This window comes from Nerophis lumbriciformis, linkage group LG19, assembly GCF_033978685.3.
Source record: "Nerophis lumbriciformis linkage group LG19, RoL_Nlum_v2.1, whole genome shotgun sequence".
Taxonomy (NCBI): Eukaryota; Metazoa; Chordata; class Actinopteri; order Syngnathiformes; family Syngnathidae; genus Nerophis; species Nerophis lumbriciformis.
In genome coordinates this window covers 31,705,462-31,720,878 of record NC_084566.2, presented here as the reverse complement: position 1 = coordinate 31,720,878, position 15,417 = coordinate 31,705,462, and the positions used below count along the sequence as shown (strand labels likewise).

The 15,417-nt window shown below is 44.7% G+C and overlaps 1 protein-coding gene across 5 annotated transcripts in view; it reads right to left on the bottom strand.

The window, feature by feature from the left end:
* The window catches only part of zzz3 (zinc finger, ZZ-type containing 3), a 49,631-nt gene that overhangs the window by 21,923 nt on the left and 12,291 nt on the right, over positions 1-15,417 (bottom strand). For 3 of the 5 annotated variants that reach the window (XM_061978925.2, XM_072915236.1, XM_072915237.1), the window contains exons 2-7: positions 8,470-11,056; positions 2,448-2,586; positions 1,079-1,226; positions 872-984; positions 601-672; positions 424-525 (exon numbers count right to left, since the gene is read on the bottom strand). In XM_061978925.2, the coding sequence (XP_061834909.1) occupies positions 424-525; positions 601-672; positions 872-984; positions 1,079-1,226; positions 2,448-2,586; positions 8,470-10,991 (3,096 nt within the window). In that variant the 5' untranslated portion in view covers positions 10,992-11,056. The remainder of the gene's footprint in view (positions 1-423; positions 526-600; positions 673-871; positions 985-1,078; positions 1,227-2,447; positions 2,587-8,469; positions 11,057-15,417) is intronic. The other 2 variants (XM_072915238.1, XM_072915239.1) reach the window with 2 other exon arrangements.

Genomic DNA, 15,417 nt, shown 5'->3' with positions numbered 1-15,417 from the left:
GAGCCTATCTCAGCTACAATCGGGCAGAAGGCGGGGTACACCCTGGACAAGTCGCCACCTCAGATAGACAGACAACATTCACACACTAGAGCCAATTTAGTGTTGCCAATCAACCTATCCCCAGGTGCATGTCTTTGGAAGTGGGAGGAAGCCGGAGTACCCGGAGGGAACCCACGCAGTCACGGGGAGGACATGCAAACTCCACACAGAAAGATCCCGAGCGCAGGATCTAACCCAGGACCTTCGTATTGTGAGGCAGACGCACTAACCCCTCTTCCACCGTGTATTAACTCTAAATTAGATTGGTTTTAGCAAAACGTGTCGAAGTGCCCCCTTGTACTACTTTAACATTTCTGCATTTTTTTTTTGCCCACTGAAAACTAAATGCACACTCCTAGCCGAAAGCAACAAGTCCTTTGTCACCTGTTTCGCCGTTCGATTGCCCAACTCATCCGCAATCTTCTGCCACCTTTTGGACTCCACTTCTTCTGGCGGAAACTTCAGTAGGAGCAGCTCCAGTTTTTTCTACACAGAAAATGCGGTCATGAACAGAAAAGGAAAAGGTGCTAGACAGTTGAGTGTTTTCAAAGTGTTGACTACCTGCTCCTCCACAGTCCAAAGCTGGTTGAATGTGTCAGGCTTGTTTGGGTGACAGATCCTCCCTCTAATTATCTGTGAGATAGCAGCAACAACCAGGGCATAACGATAAGGACACCGCAATTTGTGCATTCTAACTGCTTGTTTTTTTGCAAGGCGGACATGCTGACTAATGTGACTTGATGCAAAGGACGCGGAAAAACAACTCCTGAGAGACAAAGAGCCTTTCTTTGTGTGTGTTAAAGCAACTAATTAGGTCATTTGAGAGGTGTACCTGCGTCTGGCTGCCGTTCTCTGGGCCGTCACTAGTGGGCAGTGAGGAGTACATGTCGGAGGAGTCGTACTCCTTCTTGGGCTCAATGGGACTTCTTGGTCGGTCGGGCAAACCTAAAGAGTGGAGGAGACCAGTGGGGGAAACTACAAATTAAGACTACAAGAGAAATGGTTGCACTTAATTGTGTGTAAATAACCCGACACATACCTTTGTCAAAAATAAGCTTCAGCTGCCTGGTTTTACGCTTTTTGTCACACAACTCCCGTGCAAAATCCCCCAGACCAGAGGTGTACTGTTCCCACGCAACGTCTGGGAGCTGAACCACTCGTTGGGGACACGGCAAGCCCAGATTCACCTGAGGACCACCAAAAGCAACAGGTACTTAAAGAGCATTTCTAATGCTGACAACATTACCACTTGTTTCATAATTCTGGACCTAAACATTCTAGTAAAATTACCCCCAAAATAGACACAGTAGAGATTTTAGGGTTGTTTTCTAATCAGTTTCGGCACATTTTGGAACGGACACTTTTTGCTCCAAAATAACTAAAAAAAAAGGGCTCTGTGGAAAGTATAGACCTCTCTACTCAATCTAATTGGACAGACCAAGCAAGAGATGTGTAATTTGTAACAATCATTTGAATGATGCAGACTTAGAAAAAAAGGGGTTTTGGTGGCAAAAAAAACTATTAAAGACTAAAGCCTAATGCGACTCCTAATTCCAGGAGCACCCTCGAGGGAAGAAAGACTGGGTCAGAACCGGCGCTCTAAAACAAAGAGAAAAATTAGGTAAGCCGCTAGCATTTTATTTTGCGTCCTCTTCTGCTGATGTTTTCCTCAAGATGCTTGAGTAAATGCCAAAAGAGCAGGAGGAAAAACACAGGCTATGGTATCTATGTAGAAGCAAATGGCAAAAATGGTGACTTTTTATATACATTTTTTTGCTCATAATGTTAACCATATCAGTTTTAAAGTAATCATGGACCAGTGAAAATAAAACATGCAATTAAGTGATCAAAATAATAGTTTTTAAACCTTTATCCACACTGTGTGTATGCAGGAAAATGGGCTCCAGTTCGGTGGATGACGTCCCACTAAGATTCTGAAGAGTAATATGGAAAATTACTGCCAGATTCATTTTCAGGAGCAACAAATACATTAATATAATTTCTTAGCGAAATTTATATTTGGACAGATCTGTATTCTTTATTTTGCAACATTTTCACCTACAAGTACATTTTCACCAGCACAGTACATACATTGAACTCCACATAGAGTACAAGTGCAGCATGTGCAGCAGGTCAAAAACTACCAAAATGCATTTGATCACATGTATTAATTTATTCATTCACAGAAAGTATGTTTTTTAGAGACCACTACAAAGTTCAGTTGTTTAAGTGTTTCTCTCTCCCATTTTATTTTACTAACCATTGCTACGTTCTCCATTTGATGTGCCTTTTTATCAACAACGTAGCCCAAAATGCACAAGCATTACTAGTGCCCACAGTGCTTCGGCGTGCACTTTACAACCTGATTATGTGTTTTTGGCGCTGGAGTGTGAGAAACAATTGTTTACCCGTTTCTGCAGCTGCTCTACAAAGCTGATGGGGTCAGTCAGAGCCTCTCTTTGGTGACGTGCCAAGGTCTCCAGGTCCAGGATGGCCTGCGTGCGCTGGGCCTCGAGGACGCCTATGGTCTGCAGCAACCTCTGGTAACTGACACATGCCAGGGAGGAGCAAGGAAGCAAGAAAAAAACACATGTTTTCAAAATGGCCTACTCTGAACATGTCAAACACACTGTATAGTACGCAAGTTGAGCGGAGTGTGGCGCCGATTGACCCGGAAGAACATCAGTGCAGCAAAGGACGCTCGATGAAGAGAGCAGATCGATCTCCCTTAACTGGACATGAATGAAAATCAATGCGCACGACACAATTTATTCAGGAACGGGGGGGGATACAACCCAACTTACCAGGCCTCAGTCAACCGTTTAACCCTCAAAACGCTTTTCATGTATCCTTCTGAGGGCGTACTCAAGCTTCACCATTTGTACACTGCTCGCCTACACTCACTTTGGTCCGTTTACTTATCCCTATGCTACATGTAATTTTACATTCATATTATCTTATTTTGTTGTCAGTCTAAATATTAATTTTGTGAAAGGCGGCAGTCGTCATTAATAACTTACATAAGGAAATGGCATGTGTTTGTTACGCCTACAAATATAGTTGCGGGAAAACAAGCGTGGGTTTTGACTTTAGGATTATTTTTGAGAAAATGTTATCGCCTGATTTGCATAATTGTCAAGATCGCTGTGGGGGCGACAAAAAATTACTGAAAAAAAAACTAAAAGCAAAACAAACATGTTTATAAATAAATTTTCTTCTGTCGCTTCTTTGTTTTTATGTCACAAATAAGAGAGCTTCTGAGTGCCTATAGTTGGGTGAGGGGCCCACAGCTGCAGTCGGTGCTTGTTAAGCAATACATACTTTCATGTCGGTCTTCAATAGGACCAAAAAAAAGTTGCTAGAGTTGCCGTTTGTCACATTTAAAAAAAATAGCTCTGAATACTTGCTGCAAGGGATGGGCAATATGGATTAAAATCTAATATATATATATCATTATATATTATTTGGTGTGTAAATAATAATAGAAACATTGCACCCGATTCATCGGAACTTGAGCGCGGATCATGTTGCCAAAAATGCTGTACTTTTGGGGTGAAGTGGGCTCAAGCACAGTACGATTGGCCTTGAGGACGCGCTCCCTGTCCAGCGTAAGTCTCGTGCGAATGTAACTGACAAATGTCACATCTCCACATTCAACGAGCCTAAAACGCAGCGTCAGACTTGTTTTGAATGACTTCTTACTGCATTGATCTAAACAGCACACAAGAACTTGATCCAATTACCTTGCAGTAAGCGAGGTGAAAGTCTCCAGCAGTGAGCTTGAAACATTCACCAGTGGTGGTGACAAAGAGACCTGAGCTGATCAGGTTTCACTGACCCTCAAGCTGTCTGCCCTTCCTCCTCCTCCTCCTCCTCCTCATGAATCAGCCGAGGTGACGTTAACAGAGCCTGACTGAACGTCACAAACTCCTCACCCAAAACACAAACACTCAAAAAAAAGAGAACTAATCTTAATTAGTAACAAGAAGTCAGCTATTGAGCTCACAGTTGAAGAGTGTTAGTGAGCAGATTATCAGAGTAAAAGTGGAGGTTGAATGTTGACTGTAAACCTCTTTGATGAAACAGGATGTAGAATGTGATACAGGTGCATTTTAATAAATGCAAACATTGGGAAAAATATATATATATATTTCAGTGTATATTATGTAGATTCATTGCAAACAAATTTTTTCATGTATTTCCTAATTTAATTTCAAGGTAAACAATAACAGCTAATAAAAACTAGGGCTGTCAACAACTAAGGATTTTCATAGTCCAATAGGATTCCTGAGATTATGCCCACATTCGACAATCAGTTGGCAAGGGCAAAACATTGTTGTTTTTTTTTAAGAGTGCAGCTAATTGAGATTCCCTTAAATTAACAGAACTTATTTGTGACTTCTTTTTTTTTCGCCTCAAAGAAAAAGATAAAACACTTATGTAAACAAATAAAAAGGGTAGAGATTGTTGTTGATTATATATTATATAATCAACATCTGCCCCTTATATGGACCGCCCTCGGAAGCCAGCCTCTTCCACCTAGGACCAGAGATGCGGGTATGGCTACACGACACCGAGTTGGACATCTGACGTTACACGAAAGAAGAAGAAAGGTAGAGATTGGATAGTTCAGTGAGGTCCTCATATTGCCCCGCTGGGGCCTGTATCATGCCATGTTTCTCACCCCACTGGGGTGAGTTTTTCCTTGCCCTTATGTGGGCTCTGTACCGAGGATGTCGTTGTGGCTTGTGCAGCCCTTTGAGACACTTGTGATTTAGGGCTATATAAATAAACATTGATTGATTGATGTTTCTGGCATGCATTCAAATGGGTGGAACTGCACTTCCGTGTTTGGATCATTTTGGCGTATTAATGTAATTTGTTACAATCATGCTTTGAGTGTTGAAAATGTTTGATGATGTAACACGTGACATTTCCACCAACAAAAATGCATTTACTAGTCTGTACTATGTGATGCCGACGTAGGCTCTGTCCTAACAATGTTGCCCTATGTCAGGGGTCGGCAACCCGCGGCTCCGGAGCCGCATGCAGCTCTTTGATCACTCTGATGCGGCTCAGCAGCTCACTTGCTGAACCCCCCAATTTTCCCGTGAGACTTCCGGATTTTAGTGCCTCTCGCAGAAAACTCCCGGGATTAATATTCACCGATTTTCACCCTTACGGCTATAATAAGGGCGTGCCATGATGGTACAACATTTGGCGCCCTCTATAAGCTGTATTAACAGCGTGCCAGACGAACACTTGTAATACAATTTACATCTTCTGCTTGCACACGTACGTGACAGCAAGGCATACTTGGTTAACAGCCACACAGGTTACACTGACGGTGGTCATATAAAACAACTTTAACACTCTTACTAATAATGCGCCACACTTTGAACCAAAACCAAACAAGAATGACAAACACATTTCGGGAGAACATCTGCACCTTAACACAACATAAACACAACAGAACAAACACCCAGAATCCCATGCAGCCCTGACTCTTCCGGGCTACATTATACACCCCTGCTACCACCAAACCCCGCCCTCACCCCAACCCTGCTCCCTCACACATCAACCCCCTCTCTGTGCGTCGGTTGAGGTGGGCGGGGTTTGGTAGCGGGGGGTGTATAATGTATCCCGGAAAAGAGTTAGGGCTGCATGGGATTCTGGGTATTTGTCCTGTTGTGTTTATGTTGTGTTACGGTGCAGATGTTCTCCCGAAATTTGTTTGTCATTCTTGTTTGGTGTGGGTTCACAGTGTGGCGCATTATTAGTAAGAGTGTTAAAGTTTTTTTTTTTTTATACCGCCACCGTCAGTGTGACCTGTGTGGTTGTTGACTAAGTATGCATTGCTATCACCTACGTGAGCAAGCGGAAGCCCCATATAAAGGGTGGTTGATCAGGCACACTGGCTGTAGTGGGTGCTATATGTTTTACCATCACGGCGCGCATGACGCTGAGCCATTCATTTAAAACCCGCGTGCCGCACCAGCTTTCAAATTCCACATAAAGATGTGGGCAACATGTCTGAGACCCCTGATTTATACAAAGCAAATAAAAAGCTTTGTATACAGTGTTATTTCATTTAAAATTTCAAAAAGATTTTGCGGCTCCCATTGTTATCTATAATTTGTGAAACTGGTCAAAATGGCTCTTTGACTGGTAAAGGTTGCCGACCCCTGCCCTATGTGAACCTCTGGAAGTTTCATCACAGTTGAACCTCGATTTCCGAACGCCTCTATTTGTGTCTTTTTCGATTTACGAATATATATATATATATATATATATATATATATATATATACACACACACACACATATATACACACACACATACATACATACACACACACACACACGCACGCGCACACACACACACACACTTATACAGATCGTGGCGCCTACGGCTAAACTGAAGCCGCCATACTTAAAAAGTTGGATTTTTTTTACGTGGAAACAAATTAAAGTAATAGATCGTATGAATGTATATATAGCCTATATTATTTAAGCACCATTGACTGGTGATGCGCAGAAAATGTGGCAGACGCACGCCAAGTGTATGCATCAACAATTATGCAAATGATGTGATGACATCACATTGACCACGCCCCACCACATGTAGATCAAAAGCTGGGGTAAACCCTGCACACACACACACACACACACACACACACACACACACACACACACGTATACATATACGGTATACACACACACAAGTGAATTGTGAATTACATTTACACTTATACAGTGCTTTTCTCTAGTGACTCAAACCGCTTTACATAGTGAAATTATCTAGTTACATTTAAACCAGTTTGGGTGGCACTGGTGGCTAAAGTGTCTTGCCTAAGGACACAACGGCAGTGACTTGGATGGCGGAAGCGGGGATCAAACCTGGTCGAGCCACGTCACCCTTACATATACACACACACACAAATTATAGTGTCTTCCAAGTTTTGTTTACCAAAATCGAGACTTGTCGAGGCTAAAATCAATTATTCATGGTTTAATTGATTCTAATGGGGACCTCTGCTTCACTGTACGAACTTTTCAATTTGCGCACCATGTTCAAGAACCAATTAAGTTCGAATATCGAGGTTCCACTGTACTGAGGAGAGCAGTGAGGGAGTTCTCCAGCCCGAGCAAACTGGTCAGCGTTACACCTCTGGGCCAAGGCAGCGTGCGTGTACAATTTTCAGAGAAGCCCGAAGTCTGACTAAATCAATTAGTCGATTACTCTAAGACATCCCTTGTTTGCCGAGTCAGAGCAATCCCTTTTGTAACACTCCCTTAAATCTGCAGGTCTGCTGAAAGTCTACATCTTATCACAGTTAAAAACTTAATTTGCCACTGCCTACCCTTAAAACATCACTGTTATATTTGATCTAGTGTATTTTATTCACAATTTACATCTGACTCTATTCTTACTTGTTAAATATTCCTCTTATCTATTTATTATGTTTGAGCATTTTTTAAGCATTTTACCCATCAAATTCCAATTTGTAATTTTTCTTGTATTATGATAATGTGCAAGGTTTTTAATGTTTTATGTAAAGCACTTTGAATTGTTGTATTAAAAAAATGACATTGAAAGATTGGTGATGGTAGGAATGTAACAATATGATTATGTTGTAAATATTGGTTTGTATTGTAGGAGTTTAAAATCAATTTAAATAATAAATGCGAAAATAATAATAAAATATTTTGTTATTATTTCTGGCAGGCATGGGATTCAACCCTGTTCAGTGGTCCTTGAACACACTGTAAAAACACCTCCTGAACTAGAGAGAGAGAGAGAGAGAGAGAGAGAGAGAGAGAGAGAGAGAGAGAGAGAACACAGCTTGTAGGTTCAATGTGTACAATTGAATGGCTTAGTTGCTCAGATGGTCATTTGTTTATATAAATTTAGATTGAGGTATGTTGTTTATTAATGGGGAAAGGCATTAATTTATTTTGTTGGACTGCCAGTCAGTCCGTGAGTTTATCGAAGTTCAGTTATCAGAGTTTTTCGATCATTTTAATTCAACAACGGTGATAGAGACCATCAGGAGTTTTACCGTGGTTATCATTAATACCGTTTGTCATTACTTCTCTAGATGAGGGGTTGAAAAGCAATCGCATGTGGGTAAATATCGCTCTTTAAATTGTGGTAACTTTTGCAGCATATTCAAATCTATGGCGGTGCACTTGTGTTGCTATTATGAGGATGTCATTGAACGCATGTTTAAATTCAAAAGGTTTGACAGGATTATGTCTTCTGAAAACATTTAACCAGACACAAATCCCAATAAAATCACACGCATTGCGGGATTATTTGAGTATAAAAGTGACAGTGGAAAAGATTGCAGTAAGCTACTAGAGTGGGAGACTTTATAAAGGGGGGGTTATGGAGGGGGAAAAAAATCCCCTCAAAGCTGCCACGTACTCTTTGTTGTGTTTAAGAGCGAGGTGGTCGGATTCAAAGTAGTACACGTCAGGCTCCTCCTCGTCATCTTCCTCGTCCTCCTCAGCTGTGCGGCCGCACGTCGCTTCCTTGCCAGCGTCGACGTCTTTGCCTTCCACCGGACCGACGTCTTCGCCACAAGTCTCGTCTCTGGGACCCGCGCAGGCCAGCTCCTTCTTCGGGGTACAAACAGAGTCTGACAGAGCGTGTTCCTCCACCACGGGGCAGTTGTCCTTTAGAGCCCCAGCTGCCTCCTCCTTCAAGGGGCCATTGTCTGGTGGAGGTGGAGAGCAGGCCTTGGAGGAGGTCGCCTTGTTGCCAGTAGCGTTCCTCCTGGGCGAAGTACGAAGTGTGTATCTGTGTTCGTAGAGTTCCGTGAAGGGTGGTGGTGTGCTGGGCACAGACGAGTGCCACCCTGAGTCATGGGGTGGCAACGGGGGGGTTGGCGCCAGTGGAGGCGTGGTTTCTCCTGAGTTGCTGTTGTAGGTGGAACAACAGTTTGCGTCAGCGACCGAGGAGGGCGAGGAGGCAGCGGCGTCCGGCTCCGGCGTGAGCAGGCAGCAGTTGGTGTCGCAAGCGCTCTCCGTCACCTGTTCCTCACCTGCCAAGCACAAAGGGTCGCCCACGACATCTACCTCCAGATCCTCCACTTCCTGCTCCTTAGCCACAATCAACTTTGGGAAGAGGTCCACTGGATTGGCCTGGACCGGCGAAAATGAGGCCTCTGAGCTAGCGACCTCCATGTGCACAGGGCTAGAGCTCGTACAAGGCACCGTAGGTTGAGGGGATGGGGGGGCCCCACCCTGGCTACCATTGAGCAGCGGGGGGCAGCTGGTGGGAGTCGTACACGTCTCCTCAGCTATATTGTTGCCCAGCCCGTTGGAAGTTTTGTGAGAATTGGTGTGCTGCGACGCCTCGTCACACTTGAGGCGGGCTTCTTTGGACCTCTCCACTGCCAGCTCTCCTTCCTCTCCACCGAAGACAGGAGAAGCGGGAGCCAAGTTAGAGTTTTGATCGGGAATGTCGTCACAACTGTTGCCCTTGTGAGGATCTGGATTAGAGCCGGGACTCGCAGGCTTCTGCGCGTCCTCATCGCGTCCCTGAGACTCTACGGAGCGGGAACACCGCTTGGCCCTTTTGATTAAAGGAGAGGCATCCAGCGCCCCTTTCCCTTTCCCGCAATGTTCAGATTTCTCCAGGCTATTGTCCTTTTCCAGACAAGACCCGCTCCTTTTCCTGGAGCCGGCCGACGGTTGCTGCTCACTCGCTGCGGAAGAATTAGAGTCCTTTGAGTCATTTAACATTCCCTGCAATGACATCTGCAGCTGAGAGCCCTGCTTTGAGTCATTGTCAGTGTCCTCTTTAGCATCTTGCTTGGTCTTATGCTTGAACTCCTGCCTGTCGTCCCTCTTGGACTCCTGCCTGTCGTCCCTCTTGGACTCCTGCCTGTCGTCCCTCTTGGACTCTTGCCTGTCGTCCCTCTTGGACTCCCGCTTGTCATTCTGCCTGTCGTCCCTCTTGGACTCCTGCCTGTCGTCCCTCTTGGACTCCTGCCTGTCGTCCCTCTTGGACTCCTGCCTGTCGTCCCTCTTGGACTCTTGCCTGTCGTCCCTCTTGGACTCCCGCTTGTCATTCTGCCTGTCGTCCCTCTTGGACTCCTGCCTGTCGTCCCTCTTGGACTCCTGCCTGTCGTCCCTCTTGGACTCCTGCCTGTCGTCCCTCTTGGACTCCTGCCTGTCGTCCCTCTTGGACTCTTGCCTGTCGTCCCTCTTGGACTCCTGCTTGTCATTCTGCTTGTCGTCCCCCTTGGACTCCTGCCCGTCGTCATTCTTGGACTCCTGCCCGTCGTCATTCTTGGACTCCTGCCCGTCGTCCCTCTTGGACTCCTGCCCGTCGTCCCTCTTGGACTCCTGCCCGTCGTCCCTCTTGGACTCCTGCCCGTCGTCCCTCTTGGACTCCTGCCCGTCATCCCTCTTGGACTTCTGCCCGCTGTCCCTCTTGAACCGCTGCTTGTCGCTCTGCTTGTCGCTCTGCTTGTCGTCCCTCTTGGACTCCTGCTTGTCGTCCCTCTTGGACTCCTGCTTGTCGTCCCTCTTGGACTCCTGCTTGTCGTCCCTCTTGGACTCCTGCTTGTCGCTCTGCTTGTCGTCCCTCTTGGACTCCTGCTTGTCGCTCTGCTTGTCGTCCCTCTTGGACTCCTGCTTGTCGTCTCTCTTGGACTCCTGCTTGTCGTCCCTCTTGGACTCCTGCTTGTCGTCTCTCTTGGACTCCTGCTTGTCGTCCCTCTTGGACTCCTGCTTGTCGTCCCTCTTGGACTCCTGCTTCGACACCTGCTTGGAGTCCTGCTTTTTCTTGGGCGAGCGGGCCCTGGGGAGCGGAGACACCAAGGTTTCCTCCGGCTGGGCGATGCTGCGGTTCCTGAGAGTTCGGCCACAAAAGTTTTCATCCAATCCATTGAGTCCCACTGATGACCTTGTGACACGCGAGGAACGGGATGCGGCCATACTACGGCGGGTGCCTACAGTTTCCGCATCCTGGTGCTCTCTCCACTGCGGCGGAACGCGGGCACCTGCAAAACACATATGAGTGCACCTGTAAGACGTGTTTTTAATCTAAAACTGTGCATAACACAGCACCAAATCCACATTCTACCCTAATATTATCATTATCCTGCCATGACAAAAAGGTACAGAGATTACTTTGGTACCCTTTCCTGGGTCTGTTTCGATCAGGGTTTTATGCTGCCGATTCCGATAATATGTATTGGTTGTAAATGTTTTCACGTACAGTATTTATTATTACTATTGACAGTGTAACAATATCAACACTACTTTCCTATTTTGTTTGAGCAAAAAAAGTAGATAGTACACAATAACTAAAAAATACAACTATCTACTACGCTTTTAAATCCTCATAGTCCTCCTATGTCTAGAGAATTATTTCCCGAGTTTGTACACATGAGCAAAACATAAATAAACAGAAGATTATATTCTGTTTCTTTAATTAATCGTTTAATAAGTGTCCATCCATCCATCCATTTTCTACCACGTGTCCCTTTAAAACTTAATAAAAACTGATGAAATTCGGACTGCATGTAGTGACTGGAACTTTAAGCGACCGAACATAGTTTCTTCTATAGAGCCCACGTGAGAGCGGTCACGTGTGGTGGTGACCAATAGATATTTTATTTCTGTCAATGTACACGTCTTAAAAGTATCATTTCAATGTTGATTATGTGCATTTATAATTTTTTTTAAATGAACGAAGGTTATGGAAAGCAAAAAAAATCAACGTTTTCCTAAAATACACATTGAGGATATAAGTGTGTTCTATACGATTAATCAATCAAAAAAACTAATCATTTGTGTTGGCCCTGCGATGAGGTGGCGACTTGTCCAGGGGGTACCCAGCCTTCTGCCCGAATGCAGCTGAGATAGGCTCCAGCACCCCCCGCGACCCCAAAAGGGACAAGCGGTAGAAAATGGATGGATGGATTACTAAAATAATTATTAGCTGCAGCCCTACTATCTAGATTCTTATTAATCTACTTGTTATAGTGCCAGTAGAGGGGAAAAACAAGTTGCCTCCATATAGAAGCTATTATCATATATATCTGATGTATGACACCAAAAAACATATAAAGTTTGTGAGTAACTAAATATGATCAAAGTAGTATCACTGTCACTGATATTTCCGAGCCATTTGAGAGATAATGAGCTAGCCAGTCACGTGATCGCGTGAAGTAGAGGTAGTAACTGCAGATCCCTTCACCGCTAACAATGCAAATCATGCAGACTTCGTGGGTGCCAATAACGACTGCTTTTGGACAAATGGTGGTCCAGAACCTTATAGTTTTTATCCTGATATTAGGATAGGCTCCAGCACTCCCCGTGAGCCTGAAAGAACCTTATATTTTTTATCCTGATATTAGGATAGGCTCCAGCACTCCTCGTGAGCCTGAAAGGGACAAGCGGTAGAAAATGGATGGATTAGGAGGACGAGTTACAAGTTTTAGAAGCTCTGTTAAAAGGATCTCGCTTTAGTGAAACACTAAGCATCATGTAGCAGTATTGCTAGGTGCTAAACAAGAACTACAAATTGCAAACATAATAAAAAGATCGCTTACTCTACGATGTCTGCTGTCACTGTGTTGATGACTGATAGGATGTCCATATCTTCCAGTCCAGATGAAAAATTAATTTTAATCTATACTAGGGCTGCAACTAACAACTAATTTGATAATCGATTAAACTGTCGATTATTACTTTGATTAATCGATTAATAATCGGATAAAAGAGACAAACTACATTTCTATCCTTTCCAGTATTTTATTGAAAAAGAAAACAGCATACTGGCACCATGTTCTTTCAACTTGCCAAATAAAACAAGGAAAATGTTGCAAAAATGTTTTGTTTTTTATAAAGTGCACCATTGTCATGCACAATAGCAATAATTTTGCTTGGGGGAATTTCAAACCTGGCTACTACCTATTCCACTACTACCTGCAATGTTGGATGCTGAATGTCTTTCCTCTAGTGGCATGGTCGTAAGGCAGATTGACTCCATGTTTCATTAGTCTCCAATGTAACGGCATGTATTGCCAAGGTAGGCTTCCGTGGCTACACTTGTCCACACGTCACACCAATAATAACACAGAAATGTAACTCATCAGATCAGAACTGAATCATATATTGTACACGTTTCTGTTGTGAATAATAAAGGATTCATTTTAGGCTGCCTCTGAATAATAGCATGAATTTTAATTTTCCTGAGGGAACTCTACTGAAGGAATCAATAAAGTACTATCTATCTATCTATCTATCTATCTATGAAATACTCCAGCACCTTCATAACGTTTCGTTATACTAAAGCGTCGCTCAAATCTAAATAGATTTATATAGCTTTATCGGCCCGGTTACATTGATCCATTATGAAACGAACCTGAGATATTTCTGTCCATTACGTTTATTTCGGAATTGGTAACCGTGCGTTTTCACTCTCAAAACGGAGTCAAATGTGCCGGAGACACATTATCAGCCCCACGTTGCAACAAAGGGATAACGTCAATGTTACTCACAAAAAAAGCTGAACTCATGAATGCCTGTTGCCACTCAAAACAACAGAGAAAATGCACTCTCCAATAAGTTCCTAACACTCTGGAAGTTAATACACAACAGTTGCTGCTTCGCTTCCTTAAAAAAAATCTCCTCCTCGTCACGTGAGCTGCACATGACACATCATTGGCTGGCTTACTGCCACCTCATGAGACATAGCCTCAGCGCCCCCCTGGCGCTGTTTTGTACTGTTTTTGTACTTACTTTGATTATTGTTTCTCAGCTGTTTGTAAACGTTGCAGTTTATAAATAAAGGTTTATTTAAAAACTTTTTTTTTTTTTAAACGTAGCCTCAGCGCATGCGCATAGCATAGATCCAACGAATCGATTAATAAAATAATCGCCAACTATTTTTATAATCGATATTAATCGATTTAATCGATTAGTTGTTGCAGCCCTAATCTATACTAGGGATTAGAGATGCGCGGTTTGCGGGCACAACCGCGGAGTCCGCGAATTATCCGCGAATCGGGCGGATGAAATTTTAAAAAATTAGATTTTATCAGCGGGTCGGGTCGGGTCGGGCGATTGTTAAAAAAAATTAGATTTTAAATAGATTCAGGCGGGTGGCAGTTAAACCAATTCGGAAATATGATGTAGCGGCTAGCTACGGGGTGTTAGCCAATGGCTTTGGCTGGGGGGCGGGACTTCCGGGCAAGTTAGGGAAGTGACGTTGTTGACAGGAAGTGTTAGTTCGAGTTTAGCCGGGAAAGAGGGGAGACGCACATTGGAGCTGTTGTGTGGTTACATTGCATCTTATTACAATAAATACGAGACAAACGAATAAGTCTATGAGCCTACGTTCCTGGGAACATTACAATATATACATAGTTAAATGTTGTTACACACATACGAAAAACGAGCAGGCACCTGCTGCATATGCCACAACAGAAGAAAAAAAAGAAAAGAGATGGACACTTTTACGGAGCGGAGAAGGTCCCCGACGCCTCGCCGGGGTCCGGGACCGAGGCCCCTTCCCCCGAGAGGGCCCCACCGGGAGCCGTAGCTGAGGCGATCCGCGAGAAGGGCCCGACGCACGTCCAGGGTCACCACCGCACCGACACCCCGCCTCGTCCGCCTTCGCCGCGGCCGGCGTCACGCGCAGCAGGTAAGCAGCTTACCTGCCCGCCACCCCCGTGGCCGGGGGCGCGTAACAGGGGTCACTCCGCGCGCAGTGCGCTCACGAAAGGGGTGGGGCTCACCCTGGTTGATATAGACAGCAGGACGGTGGCCATAGAAGATGGAACCCGCTAAGGAGTGTGTAACAACCCACCTGCCGAATCAACTAGCCCTGAAAATGGATGGCGCTGGAGCGTCGGGCCCATACCCGGCCATCGCCGGCAGCGAGACGCGCTTGGAGGTGCGCTCAGCGCGGCTCCCATATGATTGCGCACTGGTGTGCGTCTGGGTCGTGACAGCGTGGCACGCGAATGTCTGTGCTGCGTTGGATCAGTCTCCTTTCTTTAACAGGCAAAAGCTTTATAACCTCACTAATGCCTTGCATCGTCTATATTAGATATATAACAACGGGCGGGTGCGGGCGGATGGCGGGCGGATGCAGTTCTGATCAAATGTTAGATCGGGTGGATTGCGGATGGTTGACGACTTTCTGATGCGGTTGCGGATGAAATAATTGCCTATCCGCGCATCTCTACTAGGGATGTCCCGATCCAGGTTTTTGCACTTCCGATCCGATACCGATATTGTTTTTGTACTTCCGATCCCGATACTGACCGATACCGATACTGACCAATACTGGCCTATCCGAGCATGTATTAAAGTTTAAAGTTATTTAGCCTACTTAGTTGTCAGAATC